At 37.9% G+C, this 20823-nt stretch overlaps 1 protein-coding gene across 1 annotated transcript in view; it reads left to right on the forward strand.

The window, feature by feature from the left end:
- The window catches only part of dhcr24 (24-dehydrocholesterol reductase), a 46950-nt gene that overhangs the window by 1269 nt on the left and 24858 nt on the right, over positions 1-20823 (forward strand). The window contains exons 2-4 of the mRNA XM_021599325.3: positions 6367-6522; positions 6616-6721; positions 10314-10432. Of these exons, the coding sequence (XP_021455000.3) occupies positions 6367-6522; positions 6616-6721; positions 10314-10432 (381 nt within the window). The remainder of the gene's footprint in view (positions 1-6366; positions 6523-6615; positions 6722-10313; positions 10433-20823) is intronic.

A 20823-nucleotide genomic window follows, 5' to 3' on the forward strand; every position in this document is an offset into this window, starting at 1 on the left:
TAAGAGAACATCATGTTATCATTGGTGTATTAAAATGAGGGTTAGGGTGATGTCACCTTAACCCCTTAATAATCCCGCCTCCTGAATCGAAGTGTTTGACATGGGGGAGGGGACCAGTAACTTTATGATCAAACGTTATCAAAGTAGAAGCAACAGTGATTTTTCAGAATTTGGTCACCATACTGTACTTTGATCTGGTTTAATTCAAATGTCATTGATCAGGACTCTCAATTCCATTCCATTACATATTAGAGTCATTGGACGAAGGTGTCTTCTGTAGGGGGGAGTTTTGTTAAGATCCCTGATGCTCGGTCTGAACATTAATATGCATCGCTTGCTGTACAGTTTTGGAAGTATAAGGACCTTATCTTTCATATCAGTGAGAAATCATTAAAAAAAGTTTATATTGATACACGCCTTGATAGGGTTAGTGTTCCTACAAGGCCGTGTCTCCATGCTACAGCGCTTGTTTAAGAAAACAGACGGAAGACAAGAGACAATAGACCAACTGTGCTAATTAGTTATCTAACATGTGTGTAAGTGTAACTCAGGAAGTGTCGTTTCGTCGGATGGACACACCCATAGCTGAATGGATCTGTGCAAACACCAGCTGTAGTAGTTATCTTTTTTATTTGAAGTATCTTTTCTCACTGATGAAAGATAAGGGCCATATGTTTTGAAAGCCGTATCGCAAGCAAATATGCGTAGGCCTACTGTCTTAATAAAACAATCAACATTTCCAGATGTTGCACACCGCGTTCAGACAATCAGGTTGCATCAGTCTGTTGTTTACCCCTGCCTGAACACAGTGCAGCAACATTAAGGATGTAGCATTGGCCATTCTAGCATGGTGGTGGAAAATAAGTATTTGGTCAATAACAAAAGTTTATCTCAATACTTTGTTATATACCTTTTGTTGGCAATGACAGAGGTCAAACGTTTTCTGTGAGTCTTCACAAGGTTTTCACACACTGTTGCTGGTATTTTGGCCCATTCCTCCATGCAGATCTCCTATAGAGCAGTGATGTTTTGGGGCAGTTGCTGGGCAACATGGACTTTCAACTCCCTCCAAAGATTTTCTATGGGGTTGAGATCTGGAGACTGGCTAGGCCACTCCAGGACCTTGAAATGCTTCTTAAGAAGCCACACCTTCGTTGCCCGGGCGGTGTGTTTGGGATCATTGTCATGCTTAAAGACCCAGCCACGTTTCATCTTCAATGCCCTTGCTGATGGTAGGCTTTGTTACTTTGGTCCCAGCTCTCTGCAGGTCATTCACTAGGTCCCCCCGTGTGGTTCTTGGATTTTTGCTCACCGTTCTTGTGATCATTTTGACCCCACGGGGTGAGATCTTGCGTGGAGCCCCAGATTGAGGGAGATTGTCAGTGGTCTTGTATGTCTTCCATTTCCTAATAATTGCTCCCACAGTTGATTTCTTCAAACCAAGCTGCTTATCTATTGCAGATTCAGTCTTCCCAGCTTGGTGCAGGTCTACAATTTTGTTTCTGGTGTCCTTTGACAGCTCTTTGGTCTTGGCCATAGTGGAGTTTGGAGTGTGACTGTTTGAGGTTGTGGACAGGGACTCTGGGACAGGTGCCATTAATACAGGTAACAAGTGGAGGACAGAGGAGCCTCTTAAAGAAGAAGTTACAGGTCTGTGAAAGCCAAAATCGTGCTTGTTTGTAGGTGACCAAATACTTATTTTCCACCATAATTTGCAAATAAATTCATTAAAAATCCTACAATGTGATTTTCTGGATTTTCTTTTTCTCATTTTGTCTGTCATAGTTGAAGTGTACCTATGATGAAAATTACAGGCCTCTCATCTTTTTAAGTGGAGAACTTGTACAATTGGTGGCTGACTAAATACTTTTTTGCCCCACTGTAATTGATGCAGTGCCTGTTAATTTATCATTGAATCATAGCCTACTTCGCCAAACGGGTGATTTAACAAGCGCATTTGCAAAAAAAGCCCTGTCGTTGCACCAATGTGTACCTAACCATAAACATCAATGCCTTTCTTAAAGTCAACACACAAGTATATATTTTTAAACCTGCATATTTAGTTAATATTGCCTGCTAACATGAATTTCTTTTAACTAGGGAAATTGTCACTTCTCTTGCGTTCTGTGCAACAGAGTCAGGGTATATGCAGCAGTTTGGGCCGCCTGGCTCGTTGCGAACTGTGTGAAGACTATTTCTTCCTAACAAAGACAGCCAACTTCGCCAAACGGGGGATGATTTAACAAAAGCACATTTACGAAAAAGCACAATCGTTGCACGAATGTACCTAACCATATAAACATCAATGTCTTTCTTAAAATCAATACACAGAAGTATATTTTTTTAAACCTGCATATTTAGTTTAAAGAAATTCAGGTTAGCAGGCAATATTAAACTAGGGAAATTGTCACTTCTCTTGCGTTCTGTGCAACAGAGTCAGGGTATATGCAGCAGTTTGGGCCGCCTGGCTCATTGCAAACTAATTTTCCAGAATTTTACTTAATTATGACAACATTGAAGGTTGTGCAATCTAACAGCAATATTTATACTTATGGATGCCACCCGTTAGATAAAATACGGAACGGTTCCGTATTTCCCTGAAAGAATAAACGTTTTGTTTTTTGAAATGATAGTTTCCGGATTTGACCATATTAATGACCAAAGGCTCGTATTTCGGTGTGTTATTATATTATAATTAAGTCTATGATTTGTTAGAGCAGTTTGACTGAGTGGTGGTAGGCAGCAGCAGGCTTGTAAGCTTTCATTCAAACAGCACTTTACTGCGTTTGCCAGCAGCTGTTTATAACTTCAACTTTATCAACTCCCGAGATTAGGCTGGCAATACTAAAGTACCTATTAGAACATCCAATAGTCAAAGGTATATGAAATACAAATGGTATAGAGAGAAATAATCCTATAATAACTACAACCTAAAACTTCTTACCTGGGAATATTGAAGACTCATGTTAAAAGGAACCACCAGCTTTCATATGTTCTCATATTCTGAGCAAGGAACTTAAACGTTAGCTTTTTTACATGGCACATATTGCACTTTTACTTTCTTCTCCAACACTTAGTTTTTACATTATTTAAACTAAATTGAAAATGTTTCATTATTTATTTGAGACTAAAGTGATTTTATTGATGCATTATATTAAGTTAAAATAAGTGTTCATTCAGTATTGTTGTAATTGTCATTATTACAAATATATATATATAAAAACCGGCGATTTAATCGGCATTGTTTTTTTGGGGGGTCCTCCAATAATCGGTATCGGAGATGAAAAAACATAATCGGTCGACCTCTAGCCTCTACTCTACTACCCTACATGTAAAGGCCTATTAATTGATAACTTGTGCAGTGCTATTACAGTCTAAATTCTAACATGTTATGTTATCTGGACCTTCACACAGGTTCCTGATAACAACCCCAGATGCGTGCGTGCGTACGTGTGTTCCTAAACACAGATCCCTGATAACACCAGATGATAACAGATCAAATTATAATACATTTTATGTGTGTGTGTGACTGTGCAGTGGAATTCCTGGGGTGAGGGACCTTAATCCCCCTCTTCCTAAAGGGATTTTGGAAAGGACAAGGGATTTGGGAATGGATAACAAACTGTGCAGGGTTCACTGCGTAGATCTCGGAATGTGTGGCAGTGTGTGAGTGTATTCTGGGAGCTCAGCATTTCATAATGGTATCAGGTATTGTATTTCCCTTGTGTCGGTTCAAAGTTCAAATTCTTGCTTCCATGTGTTATGTTCTGTAGAGATTAATTTACAGGGAAAAGCAGGAGTACGGCTTTAACAATTGGGCGATTTTAGCATGTAAATCTTGGTGGTGTAAAAAATGCACATGCCCGGAGCACACGTCCTGGTAATCCGTCTGGCCCCGTAGCCTTGTGTATGTTGACCTGTTTAAAGGTCTTACTCATGTCGGCTACGAGGAGCGTGATCACACAGTCGTTCAGAACAGTTGATGCTTTCATGCATGCCTCAGTGTTGCTTGCCTCGAAGCGAGCATAGAAGTGATGTAGCTCGTCTGGTAGGCTCGTGTCACTGGGCAGCTCGCGGCTGTGCTTCCCTTTATAGTCTGTAATAGTTTGCAAGCCCTGCCACATAAGACGAGCGTCGGAGCTGGTGTAGTATGATTCAATCTTAGCCCTGTATTGATGCTTTGCCTGTTTGATGGTTCGTCACAGGGCATAGCAGGATTTCTTGTAAGCTTCCGGGTTAGAGTCCCGCACCTTGAAGGCGGCAGCTCTACCCTTTAGTTCAGTGCGAATGTTGCCTGTAATCCATGGCTTCTGGTTGGGGTATGTACGTACAGTCACTGTGGGGATGATGTCCCCAATGCACTAATTGATAAAGCCAGTGACTGATGTGGTGTACATCGGAAGAATCCCGGAACATGTTCCAGTCTGTGCTAGCAAAACAGTCCTGTAGTTTAGCATCTGCTTCATCTGACCACTTTTTTATAGACCAAGTCACTGGTGCTTCCTGCTTTAATTTTTCATTGTAAGCAGGAATCAGGAGGATAGAGTTCTGGTCAGATTTACCAAATGAAGGGTGAGGGAGAGCTTTGTACGCGTCTCTGTGTGTGGAGTACAGGTGATCTAGAATTGTTTTCCCTCTGGTTGCACATTTAACATGTTGATAGAAATTTGGTAGAAATTATTTAAGTTTCCCTGCATTAATGTATCTGGCCACAAGGACCGCCACCTCTGGGTGAGTGGTTTCCTGTTTGCTTATTTCCTTATACAGCTGACTGAGTACGGTCTTTGTGCCAGCATCTGTCTGTGGTGGTAAATAAACAGCCATGAAAAGTATAGCTGAAAACTCTCTAGGCAAGTAGTGTGGCTGGTCTGATGAAACAAAATAGAACTGTTTGGCCATAATAACCATTGTGTAATAACCAGTCTCAACGTCAACAGTGAAGAGGCAACTCCGGGAGCTGGCCTAGGCAGAGTTGCAAAGAAAAGCCATATCTCAGACTGACCAATAAAAGATTAAGATGGGCAACAGAACACAGACACTGGACAGAGGAACTCTGCCTAGAAGGCCAGCATCCCGGAGTCGCCTCTTCACTGTTGACGTTGACTGGTGTTTTGCGGTTACTATTTAATGAAGCTGTCAGTTGAGGACTTGTGAGGCGTCTGTTTCTCAAACTAGTAATATCATCAACCATGTGTAGTTATAACTAGTGATTATGATTGATTGATTGTTTTTTATAAGATAAGTTTAATGCTAGCTAGCAACTTACCTTGGCTTACTGCATTTGCGTAACAGGCAGTCTCCTCGTGGAGTGCAACGAGAGGCAGGTGGTTAGAGCGTTGGACTAGTTAACTGTTAGTGTTGCAAGATTGGATCCCCCGAGCTGACAAGGTGAAAATCTGTCGTTCTGCCCCTGAACAAGACAGTTAACCCACCGTTCCTAGGCCGTCATTGAAAATAAGAATGTGTTCTTAACTGACTTGCCTAGTTAAATAAAGGTATAAAAAAATATATATGTATATATATAAAAAAAATCGGCGCCCCCAAAAAATGATTTCCGATTGTTATGAAAACTTGAAATCGGCCCGAATTAATCGGCCATTCCGATTCAATCGGTCGACCTCTAGTGCTAACATAATTGCAAAAGGGTTTTCTAATGATCAATTAGCCTTTTAAAATTATAAACTTGGATTAGCTAACAACGTGGAATTGGAACACAGGAGTGATGGTTGCTGATAATGGGCTTCTGTACGCCTATGTAGATATTACATAAAAAACAGATGTTTCCAGCTACAATAGTCATTTACAACATTAGCAATGTCTGCACTGTATTTCTGATCAATTTGATATTTTAATAGACCAAAAATGTGCTTTTCTTTCAAAAACAAGGACATTTCTAAATGTCCTTATGTATATTTTTTCTTTGCCCCACCTGCCCTGAATGACGGGTCACCACTGCTTCTATGCCATAAAGTTCCAGACCTTTAGGCAGGGGCCATAGTGTTCAGAGTGGTTAGAGAGGCAAGCCAGCAACTGGAGCGTTGCCAGTTCGAATCCTGGGTCTGACGGGGGAAAAAAATCAGGCGTGAAGTGAGCTGGCAACAGGAAGGTTGCTGGTACCAAATCCTAGAATCCATTGCCTGCTGTTGTGCCCTTGAGCAAGGTACTTAACCCCCAACAACAACAGCTCCCCGGGCGCACTGTGTGGCAGCCCCCCCACACCTCTCCAAAACCTGTATGTGTATGTACACGTGTCTTTTAAAGGGTTTGGTTAAAAGCGTAAGTCAAATTTTGGTAGGACCTTGTGTGCAATTTACGAATAAATTGAGCTTAATCAATCTACAGTATAATACTGTCTGTGTGTTGCAGGTGCGCGAATGGAGGAAGGAGGGGGGGAAAACCCACATGTGTACAGGTCGTCCAGGCTGGCTGACTGTCTCTCTCAGAGTGGGGAAATACAAGAAGACCAATAAGAACATCATGATCAACATGATGGACATACTGGAGGTGGACACACAGAGACAGGTAGGAGATCAAACACACACACTGTAGCTCTGTATATAAAAGTGTGTGTGTGTGTGTAAACCCGTATGACCTGGACATGTGCATGTATAACAGGTGGTTCGTGTGGAACCCCTGGTCAACATGGGCCAGATAACTGCTCTCCTCAACTCCCTGGGCTGGACTCTGCCTGTGCTGCCAGAACTGGACGACCTCACTGTCGGTGAGGTGCATCTCGTTACCATATCATCTGCATATCATCCTCATATATTGGTTGTATATGGATCAGGTTATATTGTGTGGTGGTATGTGTTATTTTATAAACTGGGTGGTTCGAGCCCTGAATGCTGATTGGCTAACAGCTGTGGTATATCAGACCGTATACCACAGGTATGACAAAACATGTATTTTTACTGCTCTAATTACATTGCTAACCAGTTTATAATAGTAATAAGGCACCTCGGGGGTCTGTGGTATATGGCCAATATACCACGTCTAAGGGCTGTATCCACAGCACTCCATGTTGTGTCAAGCTTAAGAACAGCCCTTAGCCGTGGTATATTGGCCATATACCACAAATCCCTGAGGTGCCTTATTGCTTAGGTATATGGGTTGGGGTTATAATGTAGTATATATTGTTGTATGTTTTTTTTGATTGTTGTTCTCTAAACACGCTCATGATATGATGCTGAAGTACAAAGATAAGTACAACAATCAAACTAGTAGTAGTATTTTAAAGGGTAATAAAAAAACCTGTGGTACACATTAATGTTATAAAATGATCTATTTATCGTTATCGCATCAATTCAGGCAATTTATCGCAATATGGAATTTTGTCCATATCGCCCAGCTCTAGTATATACACTGATCTTTCCATGATACTGACCAGGTGAATCCAGGTGAAAGCTACTGTACGATCCCTTATTGATGTCACCTGTTAAATCCACTTCAATCAGTGTAGACGAAGGGGAGGAGAACGGTTAAAGAAGAATGTTTAAGTCTTGAGACAACTGAGACATGGATTGTGTATGTGTGTCATTCAGAGGGAGAATGGGCAAGACAAAATATTTAATTGCCTTTGAACGGGGTATGGTAGTAGTTGCCAGGCGCACCGGTTTGTGTCAAGCACTGTACCGCTGCTGGCTATTTCACATTCAACAGTTTCCCGTGAGTATCAAGAATGGTCCACCAGCTAAAGGGCATCCAGCCAACTTGAAAAACAATCCAAATCTACACTGATTTGAAGTGGATTTAACAAGTGACATTAATAAGGGATCAAGGCTTTCACCTGGTCAGTCTATGTCATGGAAAGAGCAGGTGTTCGTAAGGTTTTGTACACTCAGTGTATGGTGGCATATGTTGTTGTCCTATACAACGACCGTCAAATTGTCATCCAGAGGGGTATACTACGAAGGCAAATATTCTGAAATAACCTTTTATTTTTTTTAAAGATGAGTGTGAAATATGCATGGTCTAATTCTCTCAACAACCAAAAACACATATCTATGTTTAGCTTTCTTAATCTACGAGATCGGTGTCCCTATACTGGGACGGTTGAGCTAACGTGCGCTAATGTGATTAGCATGCCGTTTTAAGTAACAAGAAAATGTCTCAGGACATAGACATGTCTTATTTGGTCAGAAAGCTTAAATTCTTGTTAATCTAACTGCACTGTCCAATTTACAGTAGCTATTACAGTGAAAAAATATCATGCTATTGTTTGAGGAGAGTGCACAACAACAAAAAACTTATCCCAGCAACTGGTTTGATACATTCACCTCTGAATGTAAATAATGTACTTACATTCAGTACTCTTGCTCTGATTTGTCATCCTGAGGGTCCCAGAGATAAAATGTAGTATAGTTTTGTTTGATAAAATCAATTTTTATATTCAAATGTAGGAACTGGGATCTACAGTTTGAACCCCTGCTGTCTCTGGCTCCACACCCATCCTGCCTGGCCACCTAGATGTGTGCCAGTTAGTGTATAAGCTAATTATCTATCATGTATGACATTCCCTGGAGTGTGTAAACTCTTATTTTGTATTACCATATCATGTTTTGTATGTTCTCTATAGTTATGTACTTGAAAATGTATCAATTGACCAATTCGGGAACATTTGGGCATACTTGATACAAAATATTGTCCAGTATATTAAGGCTTCACTGGATCAATCTGAAACTTTGCACACACACTGCTAAATCTAAATTGCGCCTAAACTGCAATATTATATGATGGCCTTTCTCTTGCATTTCAAAGATGATGGGGAAAAAAGGAAAAAAATATTTAAAAAACTAATGTTTTTTCGTTTGTATTATCTTTTACCAGATCTAATGTGTTATATTCTCCAACATTCATTTACAATTTCCACAAACTTCGAAGTGTTTCCTTTCAAATGGTATCAAAAATATGCATATCCTTGCTTCAAGTCCTGAGCTACAGGCAGTTAGATTTGTGTGTGTTATTTTAGGTGAAAATTGAAAAAAAGGGTCAGATCCTTAAGAGGTTTGAACCCAAACGAACATCAGTAGTTATTTCTGGTTGTTTATCAAAGTTAGCTGGCTAACTCGTTGATTGTAGTATACTTCTCTGTAGTTTAGCATTTCCATGGCATAACATCCATCACAGGGTTGTTATTTTGGGTTGTGATAACCATCACACTCTCTTATTGGATTGGATGATACATGGTTTATAGATGGTAGAGTTCCGAAGGTGAAACTCAGAGGAAATGGTTTCGGAAGTGCACAGCGCCCCTGGATCAGATTCCATAATGGTTTTACGGATCCATGAATGTTAGATCAACAGCTTAATGTTTTCCCATCAGCACGCTGCAGATTAATCTGGATTTCCACAGAGACTCTCTCTCTCACACACACACACACACACACACACAACCAAGGAACTGTTTCCTGCTCTCTGTTCTCTGTTTCCTGCTCTGTGTTTACCCTGCTCTCTTCTTTTTCACCTGTGAGGGTATTGAGTTCCCCGAATCCCTAAAGTGTCCTCACTTTTGTCAGTGTTGTTTTTGTTGTCCTGTGCTGTTCTATGTTGTTGTTATTATTATTATTGAATTTTTTTACAGTTTGTTATTATTCTGTTTTCAATGAACCGTCAGAATAAACAGCATTTGACAAATACCTTGTCAGTGCACGTCCATATCACATAATAATAATCATTACATGCTTATCAATAACATACTGTAAGGAGCATTCATAGTACATGCAAGCAACAATATACGCTATGCTAATTGATTCCAACATTATAAGAAAACTAAAAAATAGGATGAATTAGAAAATAACCCCCCCCCAGCCCACCCGAGTGACTCTTTAGATTTAACTCCTTGTAGCAAGAGATCTTCCAATTTTAGCTGCATTACACCACATTAACAAGGTTCTTTCATTGTCACCTTGAGAATGAGAAGTGGACTATTCCAAAAGAACAATATCTAAAAACTAGAAGACCCATTGGAGCCATGCTCCAATGTGGGGGCTTCCATCTTAAGACAAGGTACTGCTGTATCTTGACTGTTCCTGAGCATTAGAGCGGCAGGTAGCCTAGTGGTTAAAGTGTTGGGCTAGTAACCGAAAGGTCGCCAGACCGAATCCCCGAGCTGACAAGGTAAAAACCTGTCGTTCTGCCCCTGAACAAGACAGTTAACCCACTGTTCCTAGGCCGTCATTGTAAATAACAATTTGTTCTTAATTAACTGACGTTCCTAGTTAAATGAAAGTTATATTTAAAAAAGACTATTCCCCCATTTTTTACTAAATAATCAAGCCTACTCCTCTCTCTCTCCTCTCTCTCTCTCTCTCTAGGAGGTCTTGTGATGGGTACAGGTATTGAGTCGTCCTCTCATATCTATGGACTCTTCCAGCACATCTGTGTTGCCTTTGAGCTGGTGCTGGCTGATGGCAGCCTGGTCCGCTGTACTGAGGTGAGCATAGCTCTCTTTACTGTTTGACTCTTTGAGAGAACCTTGTAGTCGGAGACTATGTTAGTTATAGAACTGGAGTTCTGTAGTATTACTAACAGAGGAATACTACAGACCTCCAGTTCTATAACTAACATGGTAATACTACAGACCTCCAGTTCTATAACTAACATAGTAATACTACAGACCTCCAGTTCTATAACTAACATAGTAATACTACAGACCTCCAGTTCTATAACTAACAGAGTAATACTACAGACCTCCAGTTCTATAACAGAGTAATACTACAGACCTCCAGTTCTATAACTAACATAGTAATACTACAGACCTCCAGTTCTATAACTAACATAGTAATACTACAGACCTCCAGTTCTATAACTAACATAGTAATACTACAGACCTCCAGTTCTATAACTAACATGGTAATACTACAGACCTCCAGTTCTATAACTAACATAGTAATACTACAGACCTCCAGTTCTATAACTAACATAGTAATACTACAGACCTCCAGTTCTATAACTAACAGAGTAATACTACAGACCTCCAGTTCTATAACAGAGTAATACTACAGACCTCCAGTTCTATAACTAACATGGTAATACTACAGACCTCCAGTTCTATAACTGAGTAATACTACAGACCTCCAGTTCTATAACTGAGTAATACTACAGACCTCCAGTTCTATAACTAACATAGTAATACTACAGACCTCCAGTTCTATAACTAACAGAGTAATACTACAGACCTCCAGTTCTATAACTAACATAGTAATACTACAGACCTCCAATTCTATAACTAACATAGTAACACTATAGACCTCCAGTTCTATAACAGAGTAATACTACAGACCTCCAGTTCTATAACTAACTGAGTAATACTACAGACCTCCAGTTCTATAACTAACTGAGTAATACTACAGACCTCCAGTTCTATAACTAACTGAGTAATACTACAGACCTCCAGTTCTATAACTAACATAGTAATACTACAGACCTCCAGTTCTATAACTAACAGAGTAATACTACAGACCTCCAGTTCTATAACTAACTGAGTAATACTACAGACCTCCAGTTCTATAACAGAGTAATAATACAGACCTCCAGTTCTATAACTAACAGAGTAATACTACAGACCTCCAGTTCTATAACTGAGTAATACTACAGACCTCCAGTTCTATAACAGAGTAATAATACAGACCTCCAGTTCTATAACAGAGTAATAATACAGACCTCCAGTTCTATAACAGAGTAATACTACAGACCTCCAGTTCTATAACTAACATGGTAATACTACAGACCTCCAGTTCTATAACTAACATAGTAATACTACAGACCTCCAGTTCTATAACTAACATAGTAATACTACAGACCTCCAGTTCTATAACTAACAGAGTAATACTACAGACCTCCAGTTCTATAACAGAGTAATACTACAGACCTCCAGTTATATAACTAACATAGTAATACTACAGACCTCCAGTTCTATAACTAACATGGTAATACTACAGACCTCCAGTTCTATAACTGAGTAATACTACAGACCTCCAGTTCTATAACTGAGTAATACTACAGACCTCCAGTTCTATAACTAACATAGTAATACTACAGACCTCCAGTTCTATAACTAACAGAGTAATACTACAGACCTCCAGTTCTATAACTAACATAGTAATACTACAGACCTCCAATTCTATAACTAACATAGTAACACTATAGACCTCCAGTTCTATAACAGAGTAATACTACAGACCTCCAGTTCTATAACTAACTGAGTAATACTACAGACCTCCAGTTCTATAACTAACTGAGTAATACTACAGACCTCCAGTTCTATAACTAACATAGTAATACTACAGACCTCCAGTTCTATAACTAACAGAGTAATACTACAAACCTCCAGTTCTATAACTAACTGAGTAATACTACAGACCTCCAGTTCTATAACTAACATAGTAATACTACAGACCTCCAGTTCTATAACTAACATAGTAATACTACAGACCTCCAGTTCTATAACTAACAGAGTAATACTACAAACCTCCAGTTCTATAACTAACTGAGTAATACTACAGACCTCCAGTTCTATAACTAACATAGTAATACTACAGACCTCCAGTTCTATAACTAACAGAGTAATACTACAGACCTCCAGTTCTATAACAGAGTAATACTACAGACCTCCAGTTCTATAACTGAGTAATACTACAGACCTCCAGGTCTACAACTAACATGGTAATACTACAGACCTCCAGTTCTATAACTAACATGGTAATACTACAGACCTCCAGTTCTATAACTAACATAGTAATACTACAGACCTCCAGTTCTATAACTAACATAGTAATACTACAGACCTCCAATTCTATAACTAACATAGTAATACTACAGACCTCCAGTTCTATAACTAACATGATAATACTACAGACCTCCAGTTCTATAACTAACATAGTAATACTACAGACCTCCAGTTCTATAACATAGTAATACTACAGACCTCCAGTTCTATAACTAACAGAGTAATACTACAGACCTCCAGTTCTATAACAGAGTAATGCTACAGACCTCCAGTTCTATAACTAACATAGTAATACTACAGACCTCCAGTTCTATAACATAGTAATACTACAGACCTCCAGTTCTATAACTAACAGAGTAATACTACAGACCTCCAGTTCTATAACTAACATAGTAATACTACAGACCTCCAGTTCTATAACTAACAGTAATACTACAGACCTCCAGTTCTATAACATAGTAATACTACAGACCTCCAGTTCTATAACTAACATAGTAATACTACAGACCTCCAGTTCTATAACTAACAGAGTAATACTACAGACCTCCAGTTCTATAACTAACATAGTAATACTACAGACCTCCAGTTCTATAACAGAGTAATACTACAGACCTCCAGTTCTATAACTAACATAGTAATACTACAGACCTCCAGTTCTATAACTAACATAGTAATACTACAGACCTCCAGTTCTATAACTAACATAGTAATACTACAGACCTCCAGTTCTATAACTAACTGAGTAATACTACAGACCTCCAGTTCTATAACATAGTAATACTACAGACCTCCAGTTCTATAACTAACTGAGTAATACTACAGACCTCCAGTTCTATAACTAACATAGTAATACTACAGACCTCCAGTTCTATAACTAACAGAGTAATACTACAAACCTCCAGTTCTATAACTAACTGAGTAATACTACAGACCTCCAGTTCTATAACTAACATAGTAATACTACAGACCTCCAGTTCTATAACTAACAGAGTAATACTACAGACCTCCAGTTCTATAACAGAGTAATACTACAGACCTCCAGTTCTATAACTGAGTAATACTACAGACCTCCAGGTCTACAACTAACATGGTAATACTACAGACCTCCAGTTCTATAACTAACATGGTAATACTACAGACCTCCAGTTCTATAACTAACATAGTAATACTACAGACCTCCAGTTCTATAACTAACATAGTAATACTACAGACCTCCAATTCTATAACTAACATAGTAATACTACAGACCTCCAGTTCTATAACTAACATGATAATACTACAGACCTCCAGTTCTATAACTAACAGAGTAATACTACAGACCTCCAGTTCTATAACATAGTAATACTACAGACCTCCAGTTCTATAACTAACAGAGTAATACTACAGACCTCCAGTTCTATAACAGAGTAATGCTACAGACCTCCAGTTCTATAACTAACATAGTAATACTACAGACCTCCAGTTCTATAACATAGTAATACTACAGACCTCCAGTTCTATAACTAACAGAGTAATACTACAGACCTCCAGTTCTATAACAGAGTAATACTACATACCTCCAGTTCTATAACTAACATAGTAATACTACAGACCTCCAGTTCTATAACTAACATAGTAATACTACAGACCTCCAGTTCTATAACTAACATAGTAATACTACAGACCTCCAGTTCTATAACTAACATGGTAATACTACAGACCTCCAGTTCTATAACTAACATAGTAATACTACAGACCTCCAGTTCTATAACTAACATAGTAATACTACAGACCTCCAGTTCTATAACTAACAGAGTAATACTACAGACCTCCAGTTCTATAACAGAGTAATACTACAGACCTCCAGTTCTATAACTAACATGGTAATACTACAGACCTCCAGTTCTATAACTGAGTAATACTACAGACCTCCAGTTCTATAACTGAGTAATACTACAGACCTCCAGTTCTATAACTAACATAGTAATACTACAGACCTCCAGTTCTATAACTAACAGAGTAATACTACAGACCTCCAGTTCTATAACTAACATAGTAATACTACAGACCTCCAATTCTATAACTAACATAGTAACACTATAGACCTCCAGTTCTATAACAGAGTAATACTACAGACCTCCAGTTCTATAACTAACTGAGTAATACTACAGACCTCCAGTTCTATAACTAACTGAGTAATACTACAGACCTCCAGTTCTATAACTAACTGAGTAATACTACAGACCTCCAGTTCTATAACTAACATAGTAATACTACAGACCTCCAGTTCTATAACTAACAGAGTAATACTACAGACCTCCAGTTCTATAACTAACTGAGTAATACTACAGACCTCCAGTTCTATAACAGAGTAATAATACAGACCTCCAGTTCTATAACTAACAGAGTAATACTACAGACCTCCAGTTCTATAACTGAGTAATACTACAGACCTCCAGTTCTATAACAGAGTAATAATACAGACCTCCAGTTCTATAACAGAGTAATAATACAGACCTCCAGTTCTATAACAGAGTAATACTACAGACCTCCAGTTCTATAACTAACATGGTAATACTACAGACCTCCAGTTCTATAACTAACATAGTAATACTACAGACCTCCAGTTCTATAACTAACATAGTAATACTACAGACCTCCAGTTCTATAACTAACAGAGTAATACTACAGACCTCCAGTTCTATAACAGAGTAATACTACAGACCTCCAGTTCTATAACTAACATAGTAATACTACAGACCTCCAGTTCTATAACTAACATGGTAATACTACAGACCTCCAGTTCTATAACTGAGTAATACTACAGACCTCCAGTTCTATAACTGAGTAATACTACAGACCTCCAGTTCTGTAACTAACATAGTAATACTACAGACCTCCAGTTCTATAACTAACAGAGTAATACTACAGACCTCCAGTTCTATAACTAACATAGTAATACTACAGACCTCCAATTCTATAACTAACATAGTAACACTATAGACCTCCAGTTCTATAACAGAGTAATACTACAGACCTCCAGTTCTATAACTAACTGAGTAATACTACAGACCTCCAGTTCTATAACTAACTGAGTAATACTACAGACCTCCAGTTCTATAACTAACATAGTAATACTACAGACCTCCAGTTCTATAACTAACAGAGTAATACTACAAACCTCCAGTTCTATAACTAACTGAGTAATACTACAGACCTCCAGTTCTATAACTAACATAGTAATACTACAGACCTCCAGTTCTATAACTAACATAGTAATACTACAGACCTCCAGTTCTATAACTAACAGAGTAATACTACAAACCTCCAGTTCTATAACTAACTGAGTAATACTACAGACCTCCAGTTCTATAACTAACATAGTAATACTACAGACCTCCAGTTCTATAACTAACAGAGTAATACTACAGACCTCCAGTTCTATAACAGAGTAATACTACAGACCTCCAGTTCTATAACTGAGTAATACTACAGACCTCCAGGTCTACAACTAACATGGTAATACTACAGACCTCCAGTTCTATAACTAACATGGTAATACTACAGACCTCCAGTTCTATAACTAACATAGTAATACTACAGACCTCCAGTTCTATAACTAACATAGTAATACTACAGACCTCCAATTCTATAACTAACATAGTAATACTACAGACCTCCAGTTCTATAACTAACATGATAATACTACAGACCTCCAGTTCTATAACTAACATAGTAATACTACAGACCTCCAGTTCTATAACATAGTAATACTACAGACCTCCAGTTCTATAACTAACAGAGTAATACTACAGACCTCCAGTTCTATAACAGAGTAATGCTACAGACCTCCAGTTCTATAACTAACATAGTAATACTACAGACCTCCAGTTCTATAACATAGTAATACTACAGACCTCCAGTTCTATAACTAACAGAGTAATACTACAGACCTCCAGTTCTATAACTAACATAGTAATACTACAGACCTCCAGTTCTATAACTAACAGTAATACTACAGACCTCCAGTTCTATAACATAGTAATACTACAGACCTCCAGTTCTATAACTAACATAGTAATACTACAGACCTCCAGTTCTATAACTAACAGAGTAATACTACAGACCTCCAGTTCTATAACTAACATAGTAATACTACAGACCTCCAGTTCTATAACAGAGTAATACTACAGACCTCCAGTTCTATAACTAACATAGTAATACTACAGACCTCCAGTTCTATAACTAACATAGTAATACTACAGACCTCCAGTTCTATAACTAACATAGTAATACTACAGACCTCCAGTTCTATAACTAACTGAGTAATACTACAGACCTCCAGTTCTATAACATAGTAATACTACAGACCTCCAGTTCTATAACTAACTGAGTAATACTACAGACCTCCAGTTCTATAACTAACATAGTAATACTACAGACCTCCAGTTCTATAACTAACAGAGTAATACTACAAACCTCCAGTTCTATAACTAACTGAGTAATACTACAGACCTCCAGTTCTATAACTAACATAGTAATACTACAGACCTCCAGTTCTATAACTAACAGAGTAATACTACAGACCTCCAGTTCTATAACAGAGTAATACTACAGACCTCCAGTTCTATAACTGAGTAATACTACAGACCTCCAGGTCTACAACTAACATGGTAATACTACAGACCTCCAGTTCTATAACTAACATGGTAATACTACAGACCTCCAGTTCTATAACTAACATAGTAATACTACAGACCTCCAGTTCTATAACTAACATAGTAATACTACAGACCTCCAATTCTATAACTAACATAGTAATACTACAGACCTCCAGTTCTATAACTAACATGATAATACTACAGACCTCCAGTTCTATAACTAACAGAGTAATACTACAGACCTCCAGTTCTATAACATAGTAATACTACAGACCTCCAGTTCTATAACTAACAGAGTAATACTACAGACCTCCAGTTCTATAACAGAGTAATGCTACAGACCTCCAGTTCTATAACTAACATAGTAATACTACAGACCTCCAGTTCTATAACATAGTAATACTACAGACCTCCAGTTCTATAACTAACAGAGTAATACTACAGACCTCCAGTTCTATAACTAACATAGTAATACTACAGACCTCCAGTTCTATAACTAACAGTAATACTACAGACCTCCAGTTCTATAACATAGTAATACTACAGACCTCCAGTTCTATAACTAACATAGTAATACTACAGACCTCCAGTTCTATAACTAACAGAGTAATACTACAGACCTCCAGTTCTATAACTAACATAGTAATACTACAGACCTCCAGTTCTATAACAGAGTAATACTACAGACCTCCAGTTCTATAACTAACATAGTAATACTACAGACCTCCAGTTCTATAACTAACATAGTAATACTACAGACCTCCAGTTCTATAACTAACAGAGTAATACTACAGACCTCCAGTTCTATAACTAACATAGTAATACTACAGACCTCCAGTTCTATAACTAACTGAGTAATACTACAGACCTCCAGTTCTATAACATAGTAATACTACAGACCTCCAGTTCTATAACTAACATAGTAATACTACAGACCTCCAGTTCTATAACTAACATAGTAATACTACAGACCTCCAGTTCTATAACAGAGTAATACTACAGACCTCCAGTTCTATAACTAACATAGTAATACTACAGACCTCCAGTTCTATAACATAGTAATACTACAGACCTCCAGTTCTATAACTAACAGAGTAATACTACAGACCTCCAGTTCTATAACAGAGTAATACTACAGACCTCCAGTTCTATAACTGAGTAATACTACAGACCTCCAGGTCTACAACTAACATGGTAATACTACAGACCTCCAGTTCTATAACTAACATGGTAATACTACAGACCTCCAGTTCTATAACTAACATAGTAATACTACAGACCTCCAGTTCTATAACTAACATAGTAATACTACAGACCTCCAATTCTATAACTAACATAGTAATACTACAGACCTCCAGTTCTATAACTAACATGATAATACTACAGACCTCCAGTTCTATAACTAACATAGTAATACTACAGACCTCCAGTTCTATAACATAGTAATACTACAGACCTCCAGTTCTATAACTAACAGAGTAATACTACAGACCTCCAGTTCTATAACAGAGTAATGCTACAGACCTCCAGTTCTATAACTAACATAGTAATACTACAGACCTCCAGTTCTATAACATAGTAATACTACAGACCTCCAGTTCTATAACTAACAGAGTAATACTACAGACCTCCAGTTCTATAACTAACATAGTAATACTACAGACCTCCAGTTCTATAACTAACAGTAATACTACAGACCTCCAGTTCTATAACATAGTAATACTACAGACCTCCAGTTCTATAACTAACATAGTAATACTACAGACCTCCAGTTCTATAACTAACAGAGTAATACTACAGACCTCCAGTTCTATAACTAACATAGTAATACTACAGACCTCCAGTTCTATAACAGAGTAATACTACAGACCTCCAGTTCTATAACTAACATAGTAATACTACAGACCTCCAGTTCTATAACTAACATAGTAATACTACAGACCTCCAGTTCTATAACTAACAGAGTAATACTACAGACCTCCAGTTCTATAACTAACATAGTAATACTACAGACCTCCAGTTCTATAACTAACTGAGTAATACTACAGACCTCCAGTTCTATAACATAGTAATACTACAGACCTCCAGTTCTATAACTAACATAGTAATACTACAGACCTCCAGTTCTATAACTAACATAGTAATACTACAGACCTCCAGTTCTATAACAGAGTAATACTACAGACCTCCAGTTCTATAACTAACATAGTAATACTACAGACCTCCAGTTCTATAACATAGTAATACTACAGACCTCCAGTTCTATAACTAACAGAGTAATACTACAGACCTCCAGTTCTATAACATAGTAATACTACAGACCTCCAGTTCTATAACTGAGTAATACTACAGACCTCCAGTTCTATAACAGAGTAATAATACAGACCTCCAGTTCTGTAACTAACAGAATAATACTACAGACCTCCAGTTCTATTACTGAGTAATACTACAGACCTCCAGTTCTATAACAGAGTAATAATACAGACCTCCTGTGCTATAACAGAGTAATAATACAGACCTCCAGTTCTATAACAGAGTAATGCTACAGACCTCCAGTTCTATAACTAGCATAGTAATACTACAGACCTCCAGTTCTATAACTAACATAGTAATACTACAGACCTCCAGTTCTATAACTAACATAGTAATACTACAGACCTCCAGTTCTATAACAGAGTAATGCTACAGACCTCCAATTCTATAGCTAACATAGTAATACTACAGACCTCCAGTTCTATAACTAACAGTAATACTACAGACCTCCAGTTCTATAACTAACTGAGTAATACTACAGACCTCCAGTTCTATAACATAGTAATACTACAGACCTCCAGTTCTATAACAGAGTAATACTACAGACCTCCAGTTCTATAACTAACATAGTAATACTACAGACCTCCACTTCTATAACTAACATGGTAATACTACAGACCTCCAGTTCTATAACTGAGTAATACTACAGACCTCCAGTTCTATAACTGAGTAATACTACAGACCTCCAATTCTATAACTAACATAGTAACACTATAGACCTCCAGTTCTATAACAGAGTAATACTACAGACCTCCAGTTCTATAACTAACTGAGTAATACTACAGACCTCCAGTTCTATAACTAACTGAGTAATACTACAGACCTCCAGTTCTATAACTAACATAGTAATACTACAGACCTCCAGTTCTATAACTAACATAGTAATACTACAGACCTCCAGTTCTATAACTAACATAGTAATACTACAGACCTCCAGTTCTATAACAGAGTAATGCTACAGACCTCCAATTCTATAGCTAACATAGTAATACTACAGACCTCCAGTTCTATAACTAACAGTAATACTACAGACCTCCAGTTCTATAACTAACTGAGTAATACTACAGACCTCCAGTTCTATAACATAGTAATACTACAGACCTCCAGTTCTATAACAGAGTAATACTACAGACCTCCAGTTCT

This window comes from Oncorhynchus mykiss, chromosome 4 (genome assembly GCF_057628025.1).
Source record: "Oncorhynchus mykiss isolate SJ-2025 chromosome 4, ASM5762802v1, whole genome shotgun sequence".
NCBI lineage: Eukaryota > Metazoa > Chordata > Actinopteri > Salmoniformes > Salmonidae > Oncorhynchus > Oncorhynchus mykiss.